General features: G+C 38.0%; 1 protein-coding gene across 4 annotated transcripts in view; it reads right to left on the reverse strand.

The window, feature by feature from the left end:
• Positions 1 to 19,442, reverse strand: part of MYO1B (myosin IB) — a gene marked incomplete at its 3' end in the record, with an annotated part of 86,364 nt that overhangs the window by 6,184 nt on the left and 60,738 nt on the right. Inside the window, exons 14-26 of one of the 4 annotated variants that reach the window (XM_080347092.1) lie at positions 18,673 to 18,735; positions 17,698 to 17,898; positions 15,570 to 15,796; positions 15,201 to 15,401; positions 13,624 to 13,717; positions 13,034 to 13,183; positions 11,226 to 11,294; positions 9,331 to 9,417; positions 8,954 to 9,040; positions 5,794 to 5,880; positions 2,638 to 2,712; positions 2,092 to 2,226; positions 1,085 to 1,191 (exon numbers count right to left, since the gene is read on the reverse strand). In XM_080347092.1, coding sequence (XP_080203218.1) covers positions 1,085 to 1,191; positions 2,092 to 2,226; positions 2,638 to 2,712; positions 5,794 to 5,880; positions 8,954 to 9,040; positions 9,331 to 9,417; positions 11,226 to 11,294; positions 13,034 to 13,183; positions 13,624 to 13,717; positions 15,201 to 15,401; positions 15,570 to 15,796; positions 17,698 to 17,898; positions 18,673 to 18,735 — 1,583 coding nt within the window. The remainder of the gene's footprint in view (positions 1 to 1,084; positions 1,192 to 2,091; positions 2,227 to 2,637; positions 2,713 to 5,793; positions 5,881 to 8,953; positions 9,041 to 9,330; positions 9,418 to 11,225; positions 11,295 to 13,033; positions 13,184 to 13,623; positions 13,718 to 15,200; positions 15,402 to 15,569; positions 15,797 to 17,697; positions 17,899 to 18,672; positions 18,736 to 19,442) is intronic. The other 3 variants (XM_080347094.1, XM_080347093.1, XM_080347095.1) reach the window with 3 other exon arrangements.

Below are 19,442 nucleotides of genomic sequence, written 5' to 3' on the forward strand. Positions count from 1 at the left end.
AAGGGGAGAAAAAGAAACATATACTGAGCCCATTACAGGAAAAAAGGAAATGTCAAAAAGAAAAGAAAAGAAGTAAAATGAAGTAAAACACACAAACAACCAAGCAGAGCTTGAACATGTGCGGAACTGCCCTCAGCAACTCCTGCAGATTCCTTTTCTGAACCCTGAACTTGCTCTACAGCACCTTGTTCCTACTCTGTGCAAACTATGGCCTCTAAAAGTAAACTCTCCTGAGATGGAGAAGGCCTTTGTTTTCAAGAAAAACACAATTTCTAAGCTCATATTCACTTCAATTCAAGTTCTTTTAAGGACATCAGATCTCTGACAGTTTTATTGCATGCAAAGAAAAAAAAAGTCCATTCCTTAAGTAAAATCAGATTCTACTGTGCTTTCTTGAGTAATGGTAGCTCCACAGATAGCAATGACAAGAATTTATCAGTTTTTAAGTACTCAATGTGAGAAACCAAAAAACGTATTTGCAGAGATTCCATATTTTAAAAAATTTTGCAATTAAAAAAATATAAAATGGAAATGAGCACTTCTGGCAAAAAAATATAAAATGGAAATGAGCACTTCTGGCTTTTTTAAAGTATTCTTCAGAAAATATATATACCAACGTATCTAACTCTTAAATTATCCAGTCTTCACATAAGAACATGAGGCTGGATGTACTAAGGTTGAACACATGAGAGCTCCCTGGCGCGTGTCATCAGGGAGTGACATTGTCACTTAATTGGTTGCAGGAACCAGCGTGATGGAAACTAGGGGAAAGGGTGAGAGTCGTTCCCTTCTACGAGTTCTCCAAACTTTTATGATGTGAACAGGTCACAGGGGGTTAGGACAACAAAACATCATGGCTTCTGGACAGAACTGCTCAGTATCACGGGATTCGTGCTGCACCATCTTAAATTAGAAGCAAACTGAGGTCAATTGCCAGGGTTGTAAAGAAAAATCATGGACACTGTCAAACAATGAAAACGCACTTTTCTGCTTAAGGTAAAAAGCAGAATCTTCCTCAGTTTCCTAAAACTACATAAGGATGTTGAACATACTGTATGCTAAAAGCAGTAGAGTAAGTCATTACCTGGCTGGATATAAAGCCTTCTTATCCTTGAAAAGTTCACTTGCTTCCAGTTTTTCCTCATAGATAAGCTTCTGCTGATCTGTGAACTGGTCTCTGTACTTTTTACACTACAAAACATGACATATTACACAAACAAAAAATTATCCTTTCACATCTGATATGAAGCAGCACGACTTAATGTTTGCCTATTGCTCAAGATGCACATTCTTCATATACTTCTGACGTGACTCAGCTCCATCCTACACGCTGCTGTAGCACAGTAACAAACAGCGGAGGGGTTTTTCTACTCACTCCTTCTAGATACTTCTAAATTACACCACAACAAGTATCTAAAACATCTTATTTAAGCATGTTGCATTTGAACATGAGCTTAATCTATCAATACCAGTCATTGGAAGATTATGCTAAAACGCTTCATATATACATATACAGTTTCATGATTGTGGAAGTTTATGTAAGCAGAGAAAAAGAAAAAAACATAGCTGAGAGGATGAATTTTGCAGGCTCAGAAAGAAGAACCATTCCTTGACGATTCACAGAAAATGTAGCCTCCAAGATGAGTAAAATGTCCCATCAGCACTTATATGGATTCTTGCCGTTCGTCTCCATTCAAAGATATAAACCAAACATCAGCTGACCAGTTTCTAAGCAAAAATTTCCACCAGCTACTTCCAATATCAGTCCAAGCGCTAGTCCCAGTCCTGGCCCTGGACACAAGTATTATGAGCTACCAGTTAACAGGGAACAGGCACATAAACTGCTTTACTATTAGATTACAAGCTGATGGCAGGATGCTATCTTCTCCCTAGGCCCAGAAAGGAGTAGGCAGATAGAGATACGCCTTGCAGGCCAAGGACAATGATGAAAAGACACACTTATTCCGAAGAAATAAAATCATCCTGGCTGGAACAGGAAGAAACACATCTTAAAACCAGGCTCCTCATGAACAAAACTATCAAGAATCATGGGATGAAGTTCTATAGAGACTGGGCCAGAATGTGTCCTACCCTCCACAAATGGAAAATCCTCTTTAGTTCCTTGTGAGTGGAATCCAAGAAAAGGTAAGGTCTCGCTGGCCAGTTTTTATCTATTGGTGATAAAGAAGGCATCTTTTTCTTCATTTCCAGGAAGTATTTTTGCATCTGTGATAAAATTGAAGCAAAATGTTTAATTAATGTTCAAATACCAGAGTTACTGAGATAAGCAAGGAAAAGCAGATGCTCTGTGATTAAAAGCATTTAAAAAAATCTTTTAAAAACAGCAACTCTCAGTTTTCATAAAACTGAATATGGCTTTAAAAAGCCAGGTATACTGAGATATGCAGATTTAGACATCATGTAAGCATGGCAAATGCTTAGCCAGTGCCATTCCCACACCTTCAAAACACGATCTTCACAACATCAGAGTATTTAAGTCGTCAGTTTTCCATATGCTGACCTTAGATATTTCCTTACAAAGACTACCAAGGCCACAATACAGCTGTTACTTTTGCTAGAAAACAAAACGCTGAAACACAGAAAATGTACATGTGCTTTGTATGGATATATACATACAAGTCTCTGAAGGGTAAATTCATAAATTTTTCTTCCAGCATTGGCTCTGAAGAATTTCCTGTACTCTCTACGGACCTGAAAAGTTAAACAAACCCTCCAAGTGAATACAAAACAAATTTGTTTCCACAGGTACTCTATTTTATAAAGCTCTATGAGAGAAAATACTTTAAAAGCATCCAAGCATGCAAAGTGTCCCCTGAAAGAGGAACATTACCTGCGTACACTTAAAATACAGGAACCAAGAGGTCAGAGAGTTACCTCAGATGACCTGAGTAATTTCCAAATTTAACAGAGAATTTGAAATACTTTCCTTTGAAAAGGCAAGATATTCAAATATTCTTGATTTCACAGCATGAATCCATTTTCATGGGTTTTTTGCATAAAACTGGTCTGGAAGAAGTGAGGTATCATCAGTAACACATATTTCATTGTGTCTGAAATCACACTGAACTAATGGTAATTATATAGTTAACTCATGAACTGTTTTTTATTTTTCTCCTTTAAGATTTTGTCCTTTAATACAGAGTTTACTGTAATATAAAGGGATTTTTTTTTTTCCAGAGCAGACTTATGCACGTAACAACTCTTCACATAAACAGTCTTAACTCAAAAAGGAAAACAAGTTTTTGCATTTGATAAAAGCACAGGTTGCTTAATGTCAGCAAGCTTGATATGTGCTACTAAAACCTATTTTTTTAAAAAATTAAAAAGTGATCATTGAGAACCATTTTTCGAGGTGATACTGATTTTAGCACAGTATTTGAATACTTCCCTTCAGGAAACCCATCTGAGAGAGACCACAACCAGTTTGCAGCTTTATGTGAAGCCCCGGCTCACGTCAAGTTAGCTGAAACATCCCCTGATTTTTATTTTTATTCTTTTTAATAAAATAATAAACTTTGGCACAGCTTGCAACACACCTGTTAAAAATTTTGAGCAAAAACCAGAGAAAACATCATGGCTTTGCATAATTTACCCCAGAGCAAATGTAGTGGTTTTAGCTAACTTGCTACGTGTTGCTGAGTTCACTGTAACCAGAAAATCAACCCGCAGAGGAAAAACCCACATCAATTATAAGAAAAAGCTCATTTGCCTTATCCTGGAACACATTCTGCCCCAACTTGAGTGTCATGCATTTTAAGAAAAGCCAGTGTTTTGAAAGCAAAGATCTGGGATTAAAAAAAACCCAGATACAAACAGGCTTTGCTGAACTACACATTAAGATGCATCAACAGAATGTACAGCAGTCAGCTGTCTTCATTCTATGCAAACACAGCACATAGTTTTTTTCCTCCTCATTTTGTAAGAAAAATTATTAGAGTTCTTATTCACTGATTTTCTGTAAGGTTTAGTGCTCTGTAATTAGTGCACATCCTTTATTTATTATTCAAGGATGGAAATTAAGACACTCAAAGCCACTACAACCACAATCATCCCAAATCTCACCATATTCTCATAGACTCTCTTTAATGATGTTGCTTTATATTAATTCTTCGTGAGCTGCAAGGTGCAAATTAATTTGGAACAAAGGGACTAATATACACCCACACATCCTATCGGCGCGGCAGGGAAGCTGCAAAGCAAGCACTGAGAAATGCAAGCCATTCCAGAAAAGCCAAAATCTGGATAATACTAAAAATGCTATTAAAATCCACTTATACAATAAAAAACAAAACAAAACAAAACAAAAAACAAAAAACCCCAAACCAGAACCTCAAGAATTAATGGTGTAATCTTGAACATTTATATCGATTTAAATCTTCACCTCCACATGTCACGGGTGAAAATACTTTGCCACCAAAGGAGAACTGCCCGTGGTAACAGTGATATATTGGAATTACAGATTATGTTCTTATTCAGAAAAATCTGTGTGTTTCAGGTAAGACAGAAGTGCTGCTTACATTATTAAAAAAAAACAAACTGAAAAACCACACCGCAGACAGGCAGAAACATATTTCTGCTGTAATGTGCCTTAAAGGTTTGGGATTCATCAGTTTTCATTTAAATGCCGCTGTTTGATATAAAACAGCCTCTGAGTTCTCGGGAGGGACATATTCTTGTTTCAAAATCATAAAAACAGACCCACGTTGGCAGTAGTACATAAAGTGTGATTCTAATCTGCAGAATGACTTCTTAAAATGGCTCCTTTGTATTTCCAGCTCTGGTTTCCTGCGATGTAGTCTAATTTTTATATACATAATACACATAGATGTACATAATAGACAAAGATTACATATAATTGTATGTTTTGTAACTATTTTTCCCATTTCATCATTGTTAGAATTAAGGATGAAAATAGGAGAGCTGGGCTTAACTGCGTTATCAAGCAAATTGTTCCCTTTTATACTTCTACAATACCTCTATTAGCAAAAGTGACACCCAGCCAAACAAAAACTATTCAGATTCCCACAGTTCTTCAGGACTGCAGCTGTAAAAGCGTTTGGAAATGGTGTTGTGCAAATCATCTGGGCACAGACCTGAAACATCTCAAGATGCCATTTTTCACAGTCTGTTTACAGAGCAGAACTACATTTTTCCAGATTACAAACGTGTTTTCTTTTGCCGACCAGTTGTTGGAAGAAAGGGACAGAGAACAAGGGACTCCTGTATATCTCAGTTTTTCTGGGAATTCCTGGTGGCCACTAGCCATAGTTAACAATGTCATGACCTACAAAGGCTTGATGGAAGTGACAGGATATTATAGAATCATTTTGGTTGGAAGAGACCCCAAGACCAATTATTGTTATCAATTATCATTAGCTTTACGCTGTGCTCTCGACACAGGAGTCTCCACCCTACTGCCCACTCAAACAAGCAGAGGTCATGATAAGAAAATACATCCTTGTAATCTTTCTGAATAGGATCTTTGCCAACATGGGTCAGGTTTTAAAGTCAACCACCATAATACGGTCCCTTTAATTTGTCATTTGTCTTCTGATTGAAAACTGAAATTCCTGGTATGACAAAAAAACATCGATACCTAAATACTGCTATAAACAAGGCTTAGGATTTTTTCAGTAAAGTCCATGACAAAATTAAGCAAAGTAATTCTGTGTAAAAAAAAAAAATCACCCCTACTAGTGAGCCCGCATAACTGCTCGTTCATTAAGTGTTAGTAAGATGCCACGCTTTATTGAGTTCACGTTGAGAAAGTACCTTCAGTCCAAGCCAGTAAGCCCAAATGACTGCCACAGCATGCTTACGCCTAGCCTCCTCCTTCAAGCGTCTCAACTCCCTCCGAGCCTAAAAGGGTTAGATAGTGAACAAAAGAGACAGCCCGATGCAGACAGCAAAACCACCGGGAAAAGGCTTCTCCCCAAACAGAACAGCCAACTTAAAATCAAGATATAGAGAGATGGAAGAACAGCGATTAACCTTCAAACTCCAATGTGTTGGTGGGAATTGATGTGAAGCCACATCAGAGGTTCAAAAAGCCTTTTAAGTCGCATGTACAGATAAGAATTTTGTCAGCCCTGTGATCTGCTATCAGTGTTTTCCATCTTCTTTTCTGTGGTATCTCATAACTGGATTCTAATGGAAAACTTCGCTGGCAGTTGCATGATGAAAATGATGCATGTGAAAATCCAGGTTTACTAAACATCTCACTGTCTGGTCCCTTCTTCCACTGGCAGAACAGAACCAACTCTGACACTGCACACATAATGATGAATTACTGGCACTGTATTGAGGGCTTTTATTCTGCAGCTCATTTTTTATTTTGATCTTTATGTACTTTAATTCTCCAGCCTAGTAAATTATGTCTGTATTTAAGGACCGAAGGGGTAAACCCCCCAAACCTCACGCCTTCCTCACATACAAAGAGCTAGGCACCTACTAACATTTAACCAATCCGTTCCATTTTAGGAAAGCCATTTGCAAAGTATTCCAAACACAAAGGTGTGTGTGGGCAACTTAACAGAATCTCACATTTTAGGAGATAATGGGTATGTTTGTTATTCAGTAATCTGATGATAAAATCAAGCAAAATGAAGAGTTCCAGTATTACAGGATGAGTCACAGCGGCTCTAGTTGCTGAGTTACCCTGTTTCTCGGAAAATAAGACAGGGTCTTATTTAATTTTTGCTCCAAAAGATGTGTTAGGTCTTACTTTCAAGGGATGTTTTGTTTTTCCATGAACAACAATCTACATTTATTCTTGAACAAGAAAATCAACATTTATTCAAATATAGTCATGTCATCACATTCTGTTACATCTGTCCTGCTGCATTCTATTGCCAATTAACTTTACTTTTTTATATGTATAGCTGCCTGGACACTATTTAAATTGATTTTTTTAATTAACTGTAGCTGGGGCTTATTTTTGGAGTAGGGCTTATATTTTGAGCATCCTCAAAAACCCTGAAAAATCCAAATATTTTGGAATAATCCAAAATTATTTTTGGGGTAGGTCTTATTTTCAGGGAAACAGGGTATATGCAGAAGCACTTCCAGCCTGTGCCACTGACATGTTTCTGATGTAACTAGAAAGGTTAATTTGTGTTAGATATCGGCTCTCATCGAGAATATTTGTCACTCATCCGCTTGGAACAAAACCTCCTACTATACAGGAAAAACAAGAGATCTGCAGAATATTTGTCTCTTTTGTGAAAAGGAAGGAAACAGAGTACTTGAGGTCTATACTTATCTGAAGAGAACTTTCAGAAATTTAGTTTTAAATATTCTCCTTGGAAAAGATAAAACATCGCACAAGTTAAAACAAGTTTTATCTTTTATCAGATACTATAATTCTTTTTCTAATCTTAATTCAATTTAGATTATCTTTAAATATATATATATGTATATATAATTTATATTTAAGGAATAAGGAGGCAATTTTTCATGAAGTTCCTATGAGCCAATTGATAAAAATAGTTAGTAAAACATGTTAAGAGTTATCTAAATCTGCTAAATAATTAATCACAGAATCATTTCAGTTGGAAGAGACCCTCAGGATCATCGAGTTCAACCACAACCTTACCTAACCCTAGCAGTAAATTAAATTACGTGAGGAGCTCTAACACAGTTAATACACTTTGTATTGCTTTCTGGATGCATCCTCCTTAATTCTGAAGAACGTCTTAAAACTGGGAAAGTAAATACCACTTCCACAGTACTGAGCAATTTTTTGGTGAATGGAATTCTGATTAAAAAGAAAATAAATTATCAATATATTGCATTTAAACAAATGCAGAGGAAGCAGCGTGTCGGTCAAATTTCATAGATACCTAAATATCAAGCTAGAACTGAAAAGATGCAAAGTCTCTCTAGTATCAGGAAAATTCTGTATGTGTTTGTTTGGATTCTTTAGAAATCTAATACAAATCTAATATATCTATATAAAAAAAGCAAGGGTCAAATTAAGCATTATACCACAGATGTCATTTGAGCACATTTATCCATCTAGTTGGCCAGGTGTTCTGACAACAGCCCCGCCACCCTCCAACCTAAATAATAACTGGAAGATGTTTTAAATGTAAAATATTTACTGAATAAAGTTTTCAACTACATTACAAATTAATTGATTTAAACAAAGAAAATTTTGACCTCTAGCAAACAGCATTTCAAATGTTCACATAACCCACGATTGCAGGCTGGGGATTAACAAGAATCTTTCAGTGGGACTTTGCTTCTGAAAACAAACAGCTGATGTTGGAATTCCTGGGATTTTTCTAGGGCTGTAAGTTTAGAATTGCAAACTAACATCATTTTCTGCTCAAAGATCAGGTCATAAAATTGTGCTTGTACTTACTGAAATTTTCTTACTGGTTCAAATCACAGCCAGAGAATCAATTAAACCAATTAAAACTAAAATTTAGTAAAACTTAATAGCGTTGGTTTGAACTTGTAAGTGAAGACTGTCCAGGGTGCAGAATATACAGCCTGGTGAAAATCTCAATTAAATAGCTAATACAGTGTCACTGAAAGCACTTGTTGGGGGGGGGGAAAAAACACACTAAAAAAATCCCCGACCTTCTCTCCCCCCGCAAACCATGCTTTGCAAATTTACATGGAGTTAAATGCATTTCTGAATTTGAGAATACCATAGTCTAGTCATTTTTAATCTAGCCTAATGGCTTGTTAGTGCAAATCACTACTTGGCTGCCATGCAAAGAATTTCCTACTCTACAAAAAACTGACAGACAGAATGTTGTCAGATTTATTAAGTGTGGCATGAATGGAAATGGAAGGAATCAATGATCATGCTCTATTATTCTAAAGTAAATTGTATTAGTTATTAATTATCACTATTTACTACTGATGAAATGTTGGTATTGTTGGGTAATGAAGGGAGGCATGTGATATGTGCATGAAGTACCTTATATCCAAGCCAGAAAGCCCAAATAACAGCAATAGCATGTTTATTTCTAGCCTCCTCCTTCAGCCGTCTCAGTTCCCTTCGCGCCTGTGATGCATTTGGAAACGGGATATAGAAAGGCTTAGGAAAGAAAAGGCTACTGCAAAGTTCCCAGTGGTGCCAGAAAGAAAGAAAGAAACCAGTCACTACAAATAGCAAATATTAAAGCGCGTCCCAGCTTCCCGGATTGCACCAGCTAAAACATGTTAGCTGCAAAGAGAAACATAAAAATTGGTAGTTTAAGCTGCTGAAAATATTCCCAGATAACTTTATCCTGAAGGGCCTTCTTCACTCTATGTAGAGACAATTATGTGCACGATTTGTTGCCACTTTCTTACCTGGGTACCATGCCAGTAAGCGGCAATTATTGTGGCAGCCTCGTTACAACGCTTCTGATGCTTAAGTTCCCGAAGAAGCTTCCGAGCCTATAAACAATTAAAAACATTATTTTATTCAAATAAATAACTATAATTTCTTAATGATTTTCAACTAAGTCACTGCAACCTGTAAAACCAAAACATAATGTCTCCAAATCCCCAGGAAAATAAATTAATTAATGCTCTGCAGCCTAATATTCACTGTTCCAGGGAAGATTCTGTGCACAAGCAAGAGCTCAGGACTGGCAGTTCAGGGAATCTTAGTTCAACATTTAGTTTTCTCCCATATTTACTGCATCATCTGAGATATTGATATGTCTGTCTGCACAAAAGCAACAATACTCTTCCTCTACACAGTACATGTCTTATCCATTTAGACTGCAATAAAGAATGAATCACAAATCAAGTGCCTGGCTCTCGGTCACACTTAAGGCTGCTGTCATACCAAGGTTTTATCCATGGCAGTGCTACCCCGAAAGAGCGTGTTCTCCAATGACAAACAGAAAACCGTAACTCCAGATGAGATTATGCTTTTACCCAGTTTTCTTCAAATAATGCTCATGGGAGAAGACAGCACATTGACAGTCAGACTGAAAGGATGTTTTTAACTAGTTTACACAAAATAACAAAATGTAAAAATCAAGGAAAAAAAGTGAAATTAAATTACAATAGCAAAATTAAAGCCTTCTGGGCAGAAGAGGGCTGTTTACACCTATAGCAAGTAACTGCATCCCCTTCTTTCCCCGGCTGACAGGAGGGGAATGGACTCTAGATTTAAAGGCAGTTCCTCTTCCCTAAATAGAGGAGAAAGCCACATTTCACGGGGTGGAGAAATGTTAGTAAGAAAATAGAAGAGCCCGGGGACATTTTTTTCTGAAGCTGGACAGCAGTAGATGCTTTAAGCACTGTGGCTGCTTTCATGTGAGCTGTTAACCTCATTTTTACCTGGTTTGACAGCATCACTCCTTCAGTTTCTGCTATGACTGCAGGATTATCCCTTCACAAAGCTCAAAACTCTCAGAGAAGCAGCAAAGTTGTAGCAAATTGCGACAGAGGACATGCAAACAGCCATAACGTACTTGCTCAACACAAGTTGAGTACAACACACTGAGCAGCAAGAGGATTGAGGACTGGTGACCCAAATGCTTTATTTTAAGCCTGCTTTCAATTTTGTTCCTTCTGTTAACTGTAAAATAACTGCCAACCATGACTTATTTCTTCCAAATCAGTCCAAAGTCAGTTTTCATAAGGCCAGTGGCAGAGCCCTGGACCATTCCTCTCTGGCCTGACTGATTAGTGCGTACCTGGGATTGCTCTGAACACCAGACTCACTCATTCACGCTCCAGCCCATGGAAAGAGGGCACCTCTCTCCAAATTCTCTGCCAGAAGACGCCCCAAGGATAACCCAGTAGTTTAGCGTGGTGCCAGTCTGCACTGTTTGCAGGGATTTTGAGCCCAGGCTACCAGCAAATATCCCAAACTCACCTCTTCTATGGCAAACACGAGTGTTTAACAGCTACGGCACAGCCACAGCTCAATAGACAGAAGGTAGGAAGGTCAGAAGGCTCACTGCACTTGAAATGTTGTTTTCAGACCTGCTGCTCACCTTACATTTTTACACTGAGGGTGATGAGATCCTGTCCCCAGGTTGCCCAGAGAGGTGGCGGATGCCCCATCCGTGGAGACATCCCAGGCCAGGCTGGACGGGGCTCTGAGCAACCTGGTCTGGGTGAAGATGTCTCTGCTCATGGCAGCGGTTGGACTGGATGAGCTTGGAAGGTCCCTTCAACCCAAATCGTTCTGTGTTTCTATGATTCTCACAGTGCAGACCCAGCTGCAGTAACGGGAGACTCACCTTCCATCCTCTGATGTAAGACTGCACTATAATAGCCGAACTCTTGATCTTCTGGTACTTTTTCTGTTGCTGTATTGGAAACAAATATGCGCTGCTTAGAACAGAATATTGCAACTGTAAAATATTGTATAGTAAAACTTTCATTACTAACATTTGTGAAAATAAGATTAAGGATACAAGCACTAAATACAAAAAGTGAATACATTTTGACCAAGCAGATCAAAGTGTAGATTCTGTGCTCATCTCCAGGGGAAACAAAGCATATCAACAATGCTGGATGGACAATGTCACTCTGTGTTTACAGAAACACTAAGTTCATGGTCAGCAGCACAAAAGTGACATGGATTAAATACTAACAGTGACAGCTTTGTCTTTCCTGCCAACAGAGTAGTACACAAACCATCACAAACGCTCAGGTTTGTTGGCTAAGCTTTTTACCATCTTTTCATAAGACTTGTGCTGTTCCTATTACCCACAGTCCCTTTGTAACACTAAATGCTGATGATAACTTAGGAATTGGGAAAAAACCCCAGCGACATGCTGGAGTATTATCCAAGTATGCCAGTTTGAACAATTAACTTCCTGGACAGCTGAGTGTTTTCCTTCCTTTTTAGAAGTTCTCCACCAGACTAGTGGTTAGTGTAAGACTAAGTATAAGCCTAAGTGGACAATAGTTGAAAGACCTGGCAACAAGTTAAATAAAAATCATGTGTACTTTGTCATGTAGTTGTTTTCTTTATAGTAACAGTTGTGCCAAGCTAGCTGAGGCAACTCCATTTTTAATTCATCCAGAACGTATGAGATCATAATGAAGCCATATGGGCACAATGCAACTCTGTAATGATGCTGTTCATAGAAACAGTGCGTTCAATACTAAAAGTTCAGAGAGGAGAGGTTTTACAGGAGAGATTTTACTTTTTTGAAATTATCCAAGATAACTGAACCAAACACTACTGGCTTTCAAGATGATAAACAGAAGTGCTTAAATGAAAAACTGCGATTGTCAATTCTGCAGCTTCTTCCTTTCCATATCATATATTTTATCAAGCTTCCTGATAAGCACACAATAGCAAAATGCAGCTAAGATGTTTAAGAATTGTTTTAAAACTTAAAAAGAATACTTTTTTTTTTGTCATATAAGTCAATGTTATTTACTAACTGATGAAAAGACAAGAAAGAGTCGTAAAGCAGCACCACTCGGTTCATGACACAGAATAACCAGTCTACAAAGAGATTTGAAACTGTTTTAGAACTGTATCAATAACAACTAGTGAACTATGAGTCTTATGAGCTATAATTAAAATAAATCCCTGGGATCCTCCCAAGCAGCATTCTTGAGCCTCAAATGCAAAGGTTCCAAATAAGGCAAAAATACAAAAAGCCTTAGGAATGACTGAATTCCACAGAATTGCACATGTGTATTACCGAACATATTTACCCATTAACCATATGTTTTGAGAGCACTCTAAGTGCAAGGCAGCAAAGCATTTCAGCTCAACGAAAAAGGCTCTTCCCAGCTGCGCCACAAAATCCCACTCTCCCAGACCTAACAGGCTCTGGTGAGCTTTTTAATTATTTAAGCACAAAGTAAATACTTAATAGTGGTCTCCAGAATCTCAGTTTCCTTTTATTCACATTTGGTGCTTAAATACTATCAAAAAATGGAATTCTTTCAAAACTTCTCCACACATATCAAGGAAAAATATCATATGAGGGTTATATGAAATATCATATCAAGCTTTTAGGAAAAAACATATTAAACAATAAAAAGAACGTGCCCCCCTCATTTAGTAAGGATGTTCTCTTACTGCGTATCTCCTGTACCAAGAAGCAACCACAATCTGGCTCTTTTTCATTAACAAGAAGCGTGTGCGGCACTTCCAACCTCTATAAATCTTCGCAATTAGAGTAGCCAAGTCCTCCAGCCGCTGCTTTCTTAGATCTTCCAGTTTGAAGAGCTGGGTGTGGAGATTTTTAGGATTTTGTTTGATGTAGGAAGAAAAACAGTAGGGAGAAAAGACCAAAAAACCCATAAGCACAGTTATTTTAAGAGAAATCTGTCTTTTACTCAAGTCCCCCTCCAGACACCTTTTGGTTTATTCATCTTCAGAGCTGCAGGCACATACATCAACGGGGGTAGTGGCAGATATGTTGCCACAAGTTAGTGCAAAAAAGTTACATTAAATTCAGGCTGACAGCTACGACAGTCTTGATTCACACCAATTTCAATGGGTCTAACATTAAAAAGTGCTTTTTTAATGCCATATTCCACAACAGTACATCAAAGCACAGTATCTAGAAAAATCTGCAGTGACCAGGCAGTGAACGATGCAGTTGATAACAAGCCGTCCTTGTGCAAAGTGGCTTGATTTTGCAGGGGAAGGCGTTTTTCACTTACCGTCCTTGGGTTGCGGATGAATATCTTTGATCTACCAAATGAAAATTCTTCTTCGGGGATTTCCAATTCACTAAACAGCACCTCTACTCCAGCCCTAATAAGAAGCAAATAAGCTTAATAAACATGACCCCCAGCACTAACTCCTTAGTTTACATATTCACAGATTAATTTATGGAAAGTATATGAAAGCGTATTTTAAATTCTTACATAGCGCTTGACATAAGAAGATGGGAAACCTAACCCATTTACTCACTGGTTATTTAGCTAAAGGCAAGAATAATCACTGTAAAGGTTCAGAATAATTTGATGAAAAAAAGACCTATTTTTATATAATCAGCAATGGCCTATGTTTTCCTTTTATGATTTTACTATTAAAAAAAAATAAATAAAAAGAAAGAAAAAAAGGAAGGACTCTCATAATAAATCAAAACGTGAAACAAAGACTGACAAGTTTGACAAATGCTGATGTTCCACACTCCATCAACTGCATTTTATAAATGTTATCGAAAAAGAGAAGAATTGCACAGAACTTTATGAGGATTCTAATAATGCTATTGTTATCAATAGTGCACTTCCACCATTATCTAGGTAACCTAAAGATTTCAATTGTAGCTAAAGTTATTAATCTATTATGAAAGGAGTTTAAATCATGCTATTGGTGGCCACATGTAAAAATAATTAAGAAAAGCTCATCACATCCAAGCCATCATCTGTAAAATACATGTGGATACTATGCAATTTAAAATTACATATTTAATACAACTGATTTACAAGAGGTATTATCTCATAGATGTTGATAAATAATTATGAACTTTTTTTCTTGAAAGGATAGAAGATATTATGACTGTCTTCGAATAAATGGGTGTTCCTACACTTTGAATGTTGCTATTAAAGGTGAGTGTCATTTTGATCATTCCAGACATCGTCGTTTTGACTAATCTCTCTCTCTCTTTCAGGCCCAAATCAGTAAAAGCTGCAATATATTCTAAAAACCATGTGTTGTCCTTGCTCACATGCAAAATCTTTTCCATTACTAGGTTCGTTCAACACTAAAATCATCTCCTTTGCCAAGGAAATGTAATGTTGAGCCTACTGAAAAGTATGGGTTTCCCGGTGAACAAACTCTTTAAAAATCTCTTCTCCCAAGTAACAAGTGATAGACCAAGAGGAAATGGCATAATCTTGAGCCAGAGGAGGTTTATATTGGATATTAAGAAAAATATTTTGATGGAAAGGGTTGTCAGGCATTGGAACAGGCTGCCCAGGGCAGTGGTGCAGTCACCATCCCTGGAGGGGTTTAAAAGACACGTAGATGAGGTTCTTAGGAACATGGTTTAGAGGTGGGCTTGGCAGTGTTGGGTTAACGGTTGGACTCGATGATCCTAAAGGTCTTTTCCAACCTTAAATGTTCTATGACTATGAAAACCTGGAACCAGATGCTAAGGAACAACAGACAAGTAAAACACTTGAGCCACAATGGCTTAGTTTTTAACTTACTTTTATGATATTTGAAAGTTCATTAAATTAAAAAAAAAGACAACCAAACAGGGCAGATAAGAACACTGCTGTTTTCCTACCTGGCTGGCCCTCTCCAGTGGGGCCACGTCTGCTTGCACAGCATTTTGTACCGTTCCAGGCAGGGCTCATACGCTTGCCTGAAGGCATAACCTGCCCTCCTGACCCGCACGTTCTCCAGCAGACCGAGGTAGCGGATCTGGTGACACACCAGGGCGTCATTGAAAATGTGCGCAGCCTTTTTGTCATTGGGTTTGATGCACCTGAGAAGGAAAACAAACAAAGTTTGCAGTACTGTACGTGTCAACAACTATTATTGCGAGTTCAAATCATATATTTCAACAGTTTACCCTTGAAAATCAAGATTTTGTTTTGTTTTTTTAATTTCACTAGACATAAATTCACCAAAGCCTTGCCACAGGGTAATTTACCTAATGTAGTTTGGATTTTTGGTCTGAAGATTTTTCATCAGGGTAGCGACTGAAGCCTTGAACTGTGAACCTGCTGTCGGTGGTCTCTTCAGGTTGATCTTCGCAGGGTTACCTTCTGGGAACAAGGCTTTGATAAGAGAGTGACTGGCCTTCCACATGGCCTGGGAGAGGTCACGGTACAGAAGATCGTTATTTTTGTCAACAAATCCTTCTACCTGGTACATAACCTGAAAAACACAGAAGAGTCACATCAGAGCATGTTTAGAATTATAACACAGATCTGTTCAAAACTGAACCAAGAAATTAATTTCTTCTTTTTTCTCACTATCCAAGACAAAGGACATTTCAGCTTTCATTTTAAATTTGACATTTGGAAGACTTTTTGTTGGATAAAATGCCTGTGAACATGCTTCCTGAGAAAGATGCATTTCTCACACTGCTAACAGCTGATCAGTTCTGGTTTCTGAAATAGGAAAATAAAATCTGTGATAACTCGGCTACATCGCTACTTGCCAACACTCCAAACTGATCTTTTTTTGGCTGACAAAAGGGTTTTCCCTCTCTTTCGTATCACAACAGCAAAAATACCATTTCTCCCTTCAAAGTACCAATGCTTACATTATTTGCCTAACTCAAATGAGATATGAAATATCACCTCTTGATGTTGCAGCAGCAGATAGTTACCCATGCAGTTCTCAGGGGACTGATATTTTATAAATCTTTCACCAGAAAAACAGTCCAATGACAACAAGCATGAAAGCAACACTCTGACCTGCAGCTGGGGACCCAGGAGGCGTCCAGGCCAACTTCCTGCAGATCTCGGATTGCTCCTGGCTTTTAAAATTTAATTTATTTTTATTTTAGTTTGATTAATTGCAACAAGTCACCCAGCTGGTAATACAGATCCTTCAGCTTCACAATTTCTCAGTTCTACATAGATGTGTACTAAGTACATAGAACACTGAATAAAATATTTCACACAACATTAAGACACTAGAAACTCAGGCAGCATTTTTCTTTGGAGCACATGGTTCTGACAGGAGTAGTCATTGCCACTCCTGAAAAAAACCCCACAACCTGTTCATATGAACTTGTTTATACTTCATAAAAGGAGAATCAGACTTTTGTTGTCCAGTGACTGGGTCAAAATGTTCTCAGCTGAGGATGGAAAAACACAACTTTCCTCCCAAAATAGGAGGAATTCACTGACTGCTTTTCTGGGTAAGTGAATGCCAATAATGATCGAAGAACCCCACTGCCTGCTAAGAATCAGCCTGTTTGATGGATTAAATGCAATTATGATATATTCTTAGCAAATACATAACATAAAGGTAATGAATGGGTGTATTAAGACTGTATTAACTGTAACTACTCCTACATTTATACAGTCCTAAAATTACACTCGGCCCATTGAAAGAAACCGTGAGGCTGATGTGGCCCCCAGTGAAAATGAGTTTGACACCCCTGGAATAGATGATCTCCAAAGGTCCTTTTCAATCCCAACCATCCTGTGACTTCAGCTAATTCAGCGACAAAGAACATCTTTTCCAAAATATCTTGCCTTTAGACATGTGAATTTTTGTCATTCTAAACAACATCTTTATTTCCAGAGACCCAGCAGCACAAGCAGTTCACCATCAAAGCATATGCGACATCTTTCTCCTCTGCTGTAAGGAGTACTGCCCTTGAGTTCAACCAGAGCAGCACCATCTCAGCAAAACTTTCAGCCCAAATCACGAATCTTAGGCTTAAGATGGAAAAGATTAAGACAGGTCTGGGTTTTTTCATAGAACCATAGAGTAGTTTGGGTTGAAATGACCTTGCAAGCTCATCCAGTCCAACCGCTGCCATAAGCAGGGACATCTTCACCCAGATCAGGTTGCTCAGAGCCCCATCCAGCCTGGCCTGGGATGTCTCCAGGGACGGGGCATCCACCACCTCTCTGGGCAACCTGGGACAGGGTCTCACTATCCTCATTGTGATTTTTGATCAACTATTGACTCAAGCAATTTTCCTTCATTACTGTAATATCATTTAATGGGTAAAGAGCCTCCTTTTTGTACCAAACCTTGGCTTCCCACAGGTACAACACCCCAAACCACTTCACATCCTCAGTTTCACCAGGTACCTTGCCAGCGTAATGTTGGATCCTGAAGCAGCTGTGAGGCAAGGAGGTGTCATTGAGGAACCGCGAGCACTTGCTCATCCTGCTCTCGAAATGCTGGTGAGTGGCACAGACTTGGTTCAGCTTTTCTAAGAAGGTGTCATCGGTAACAGTTCCTGGTCTCAGGCATTCTTCATCTAGCATGGCCAGGATTCCAGTTTGGTTCTGAAGTTTCAAGACAAGACCTTTAGTGTTTGTCTCCATTACATTTCCCTCAAGGCATAAAAAGGAGACTGCTCTCTCTCATTTGACTTCTGCAACCCAGAAAATTGTTCTTCAAGCCATCTCAAAGCTTGGTTCTTTTCCTTATCCCCATTACCTCCATTTTTAAAGACTGCTTTTGAGATCTGAATCTTGAACTTCATGCTGGAGTTTCATGTCATTTACTCAGACTGTAGAAACTCCAACTTAAATGAAAGTAGCCATGTTAGGGAGTAAAACCAGCATACATTATATGTTAATTGTTAAAACCTATTCTTTTCCAATTGTTAAGGAATTTTATCCTTCTTGCTGCACTAAGTCCTTGGAAGTCCTCTTATTACATACAAGTACCTTCTGTACCTAAAGCACTCAATAACAAGTCACTGAGTTTTCTAGTTTCCACGTGAAAAGAAATATAACACATCAGGTGATATCTGCTAGTGAAAACAGCGCTCAATGGAAACATTTAAAGGTTGTTTTTTGTGTTTTTTTTGTGGATTTTTTGTGGGTCTTTGTGGATTTTTTTTTGGCATAGAGGCTGCTGAACATTTCTAACAAAGTAACATGCAGTCTCATAAAAAATAGCAAAATAAACTTTTACCATACAAAATAAAATGACTAATACAACGAGTTGCTTCTTTTATAAAATCAAAGTGTGTAAAGATGTGTACAGACTTTACAGCTAAATTCAGTTAATGCATTAAAAATTATTCAGAGAGATTATTGAATATAACTTACATTTTCTATTAGGTCACAAATTATAGCATTGTTGAAATACTCAATATGAGTCCATTCAATCCCCTATTGGAAAAAAAAAATATGTATGAACAGGAAAACAATCGAGGAATATTTTCCTCTAGGCAATTTCAGTTATATTCCAGTTAATTAAGATACTACTTTAAAATTTAATTCTATGTGCTTACCAACATTTTATTTATTAAAAAAAAAGAAATGCAATCATCTACTGCTAACATTTATCTACGCAAAAGGACTGTCCTTGAGCGGCTGCCAAACCCGCTCTCCATTCCTTTCCCCCACCCGTGTCAGCTTCCCATGCACTCCCTGGCCCCCCGCCAGCTGCTCCCACTGCCCACTGGACACAAGGAAACAAACCCGTTTCCCTGCGAGCATCCCAGATCAACATTTCTAAGCTCTTCGTTGGCTTTTTTTTTTTCAACAGAAGGAATAAAGAGGGCTAAATTTAGATAAGGCTATCTGAAACATCTAGAGTCTGGCAGTTGTTTGGATATTGCTAATATCCTATTTTTTTCAAATATCAGCAATATAATTTCCAAGATGAGATGCTAATGCATCAGGAGGTAAGACTGGTAGCGCAAAGGACTGAAAAAATAAAATACGAGCTTCATTTTCAATTTGCATTCTGTGGTACATCTTACAGTTTATTTTTTCCAGAGGGTTGGAAAGATCATTCAAGAAGGAAATTACAGTAATGATGTTTCAAGAGTCTCACCACTGAATGCAAAAATTAAAAAAAAGACTCACCAAAA

The sequence above is a fragment of the Nesoenas mayeri genome (genome assembly GCF_963082525.1).
Source record: "Nesoenas mayeri genome assembly, chromosome: 6".
NCBI classification, from domain to species: domain Eukaryota; kingdom Metazoa; phylum Chordata; class Aves; order Columbiformes; family Columbidae; genus Nesoenas; species Nesoenas mayeri.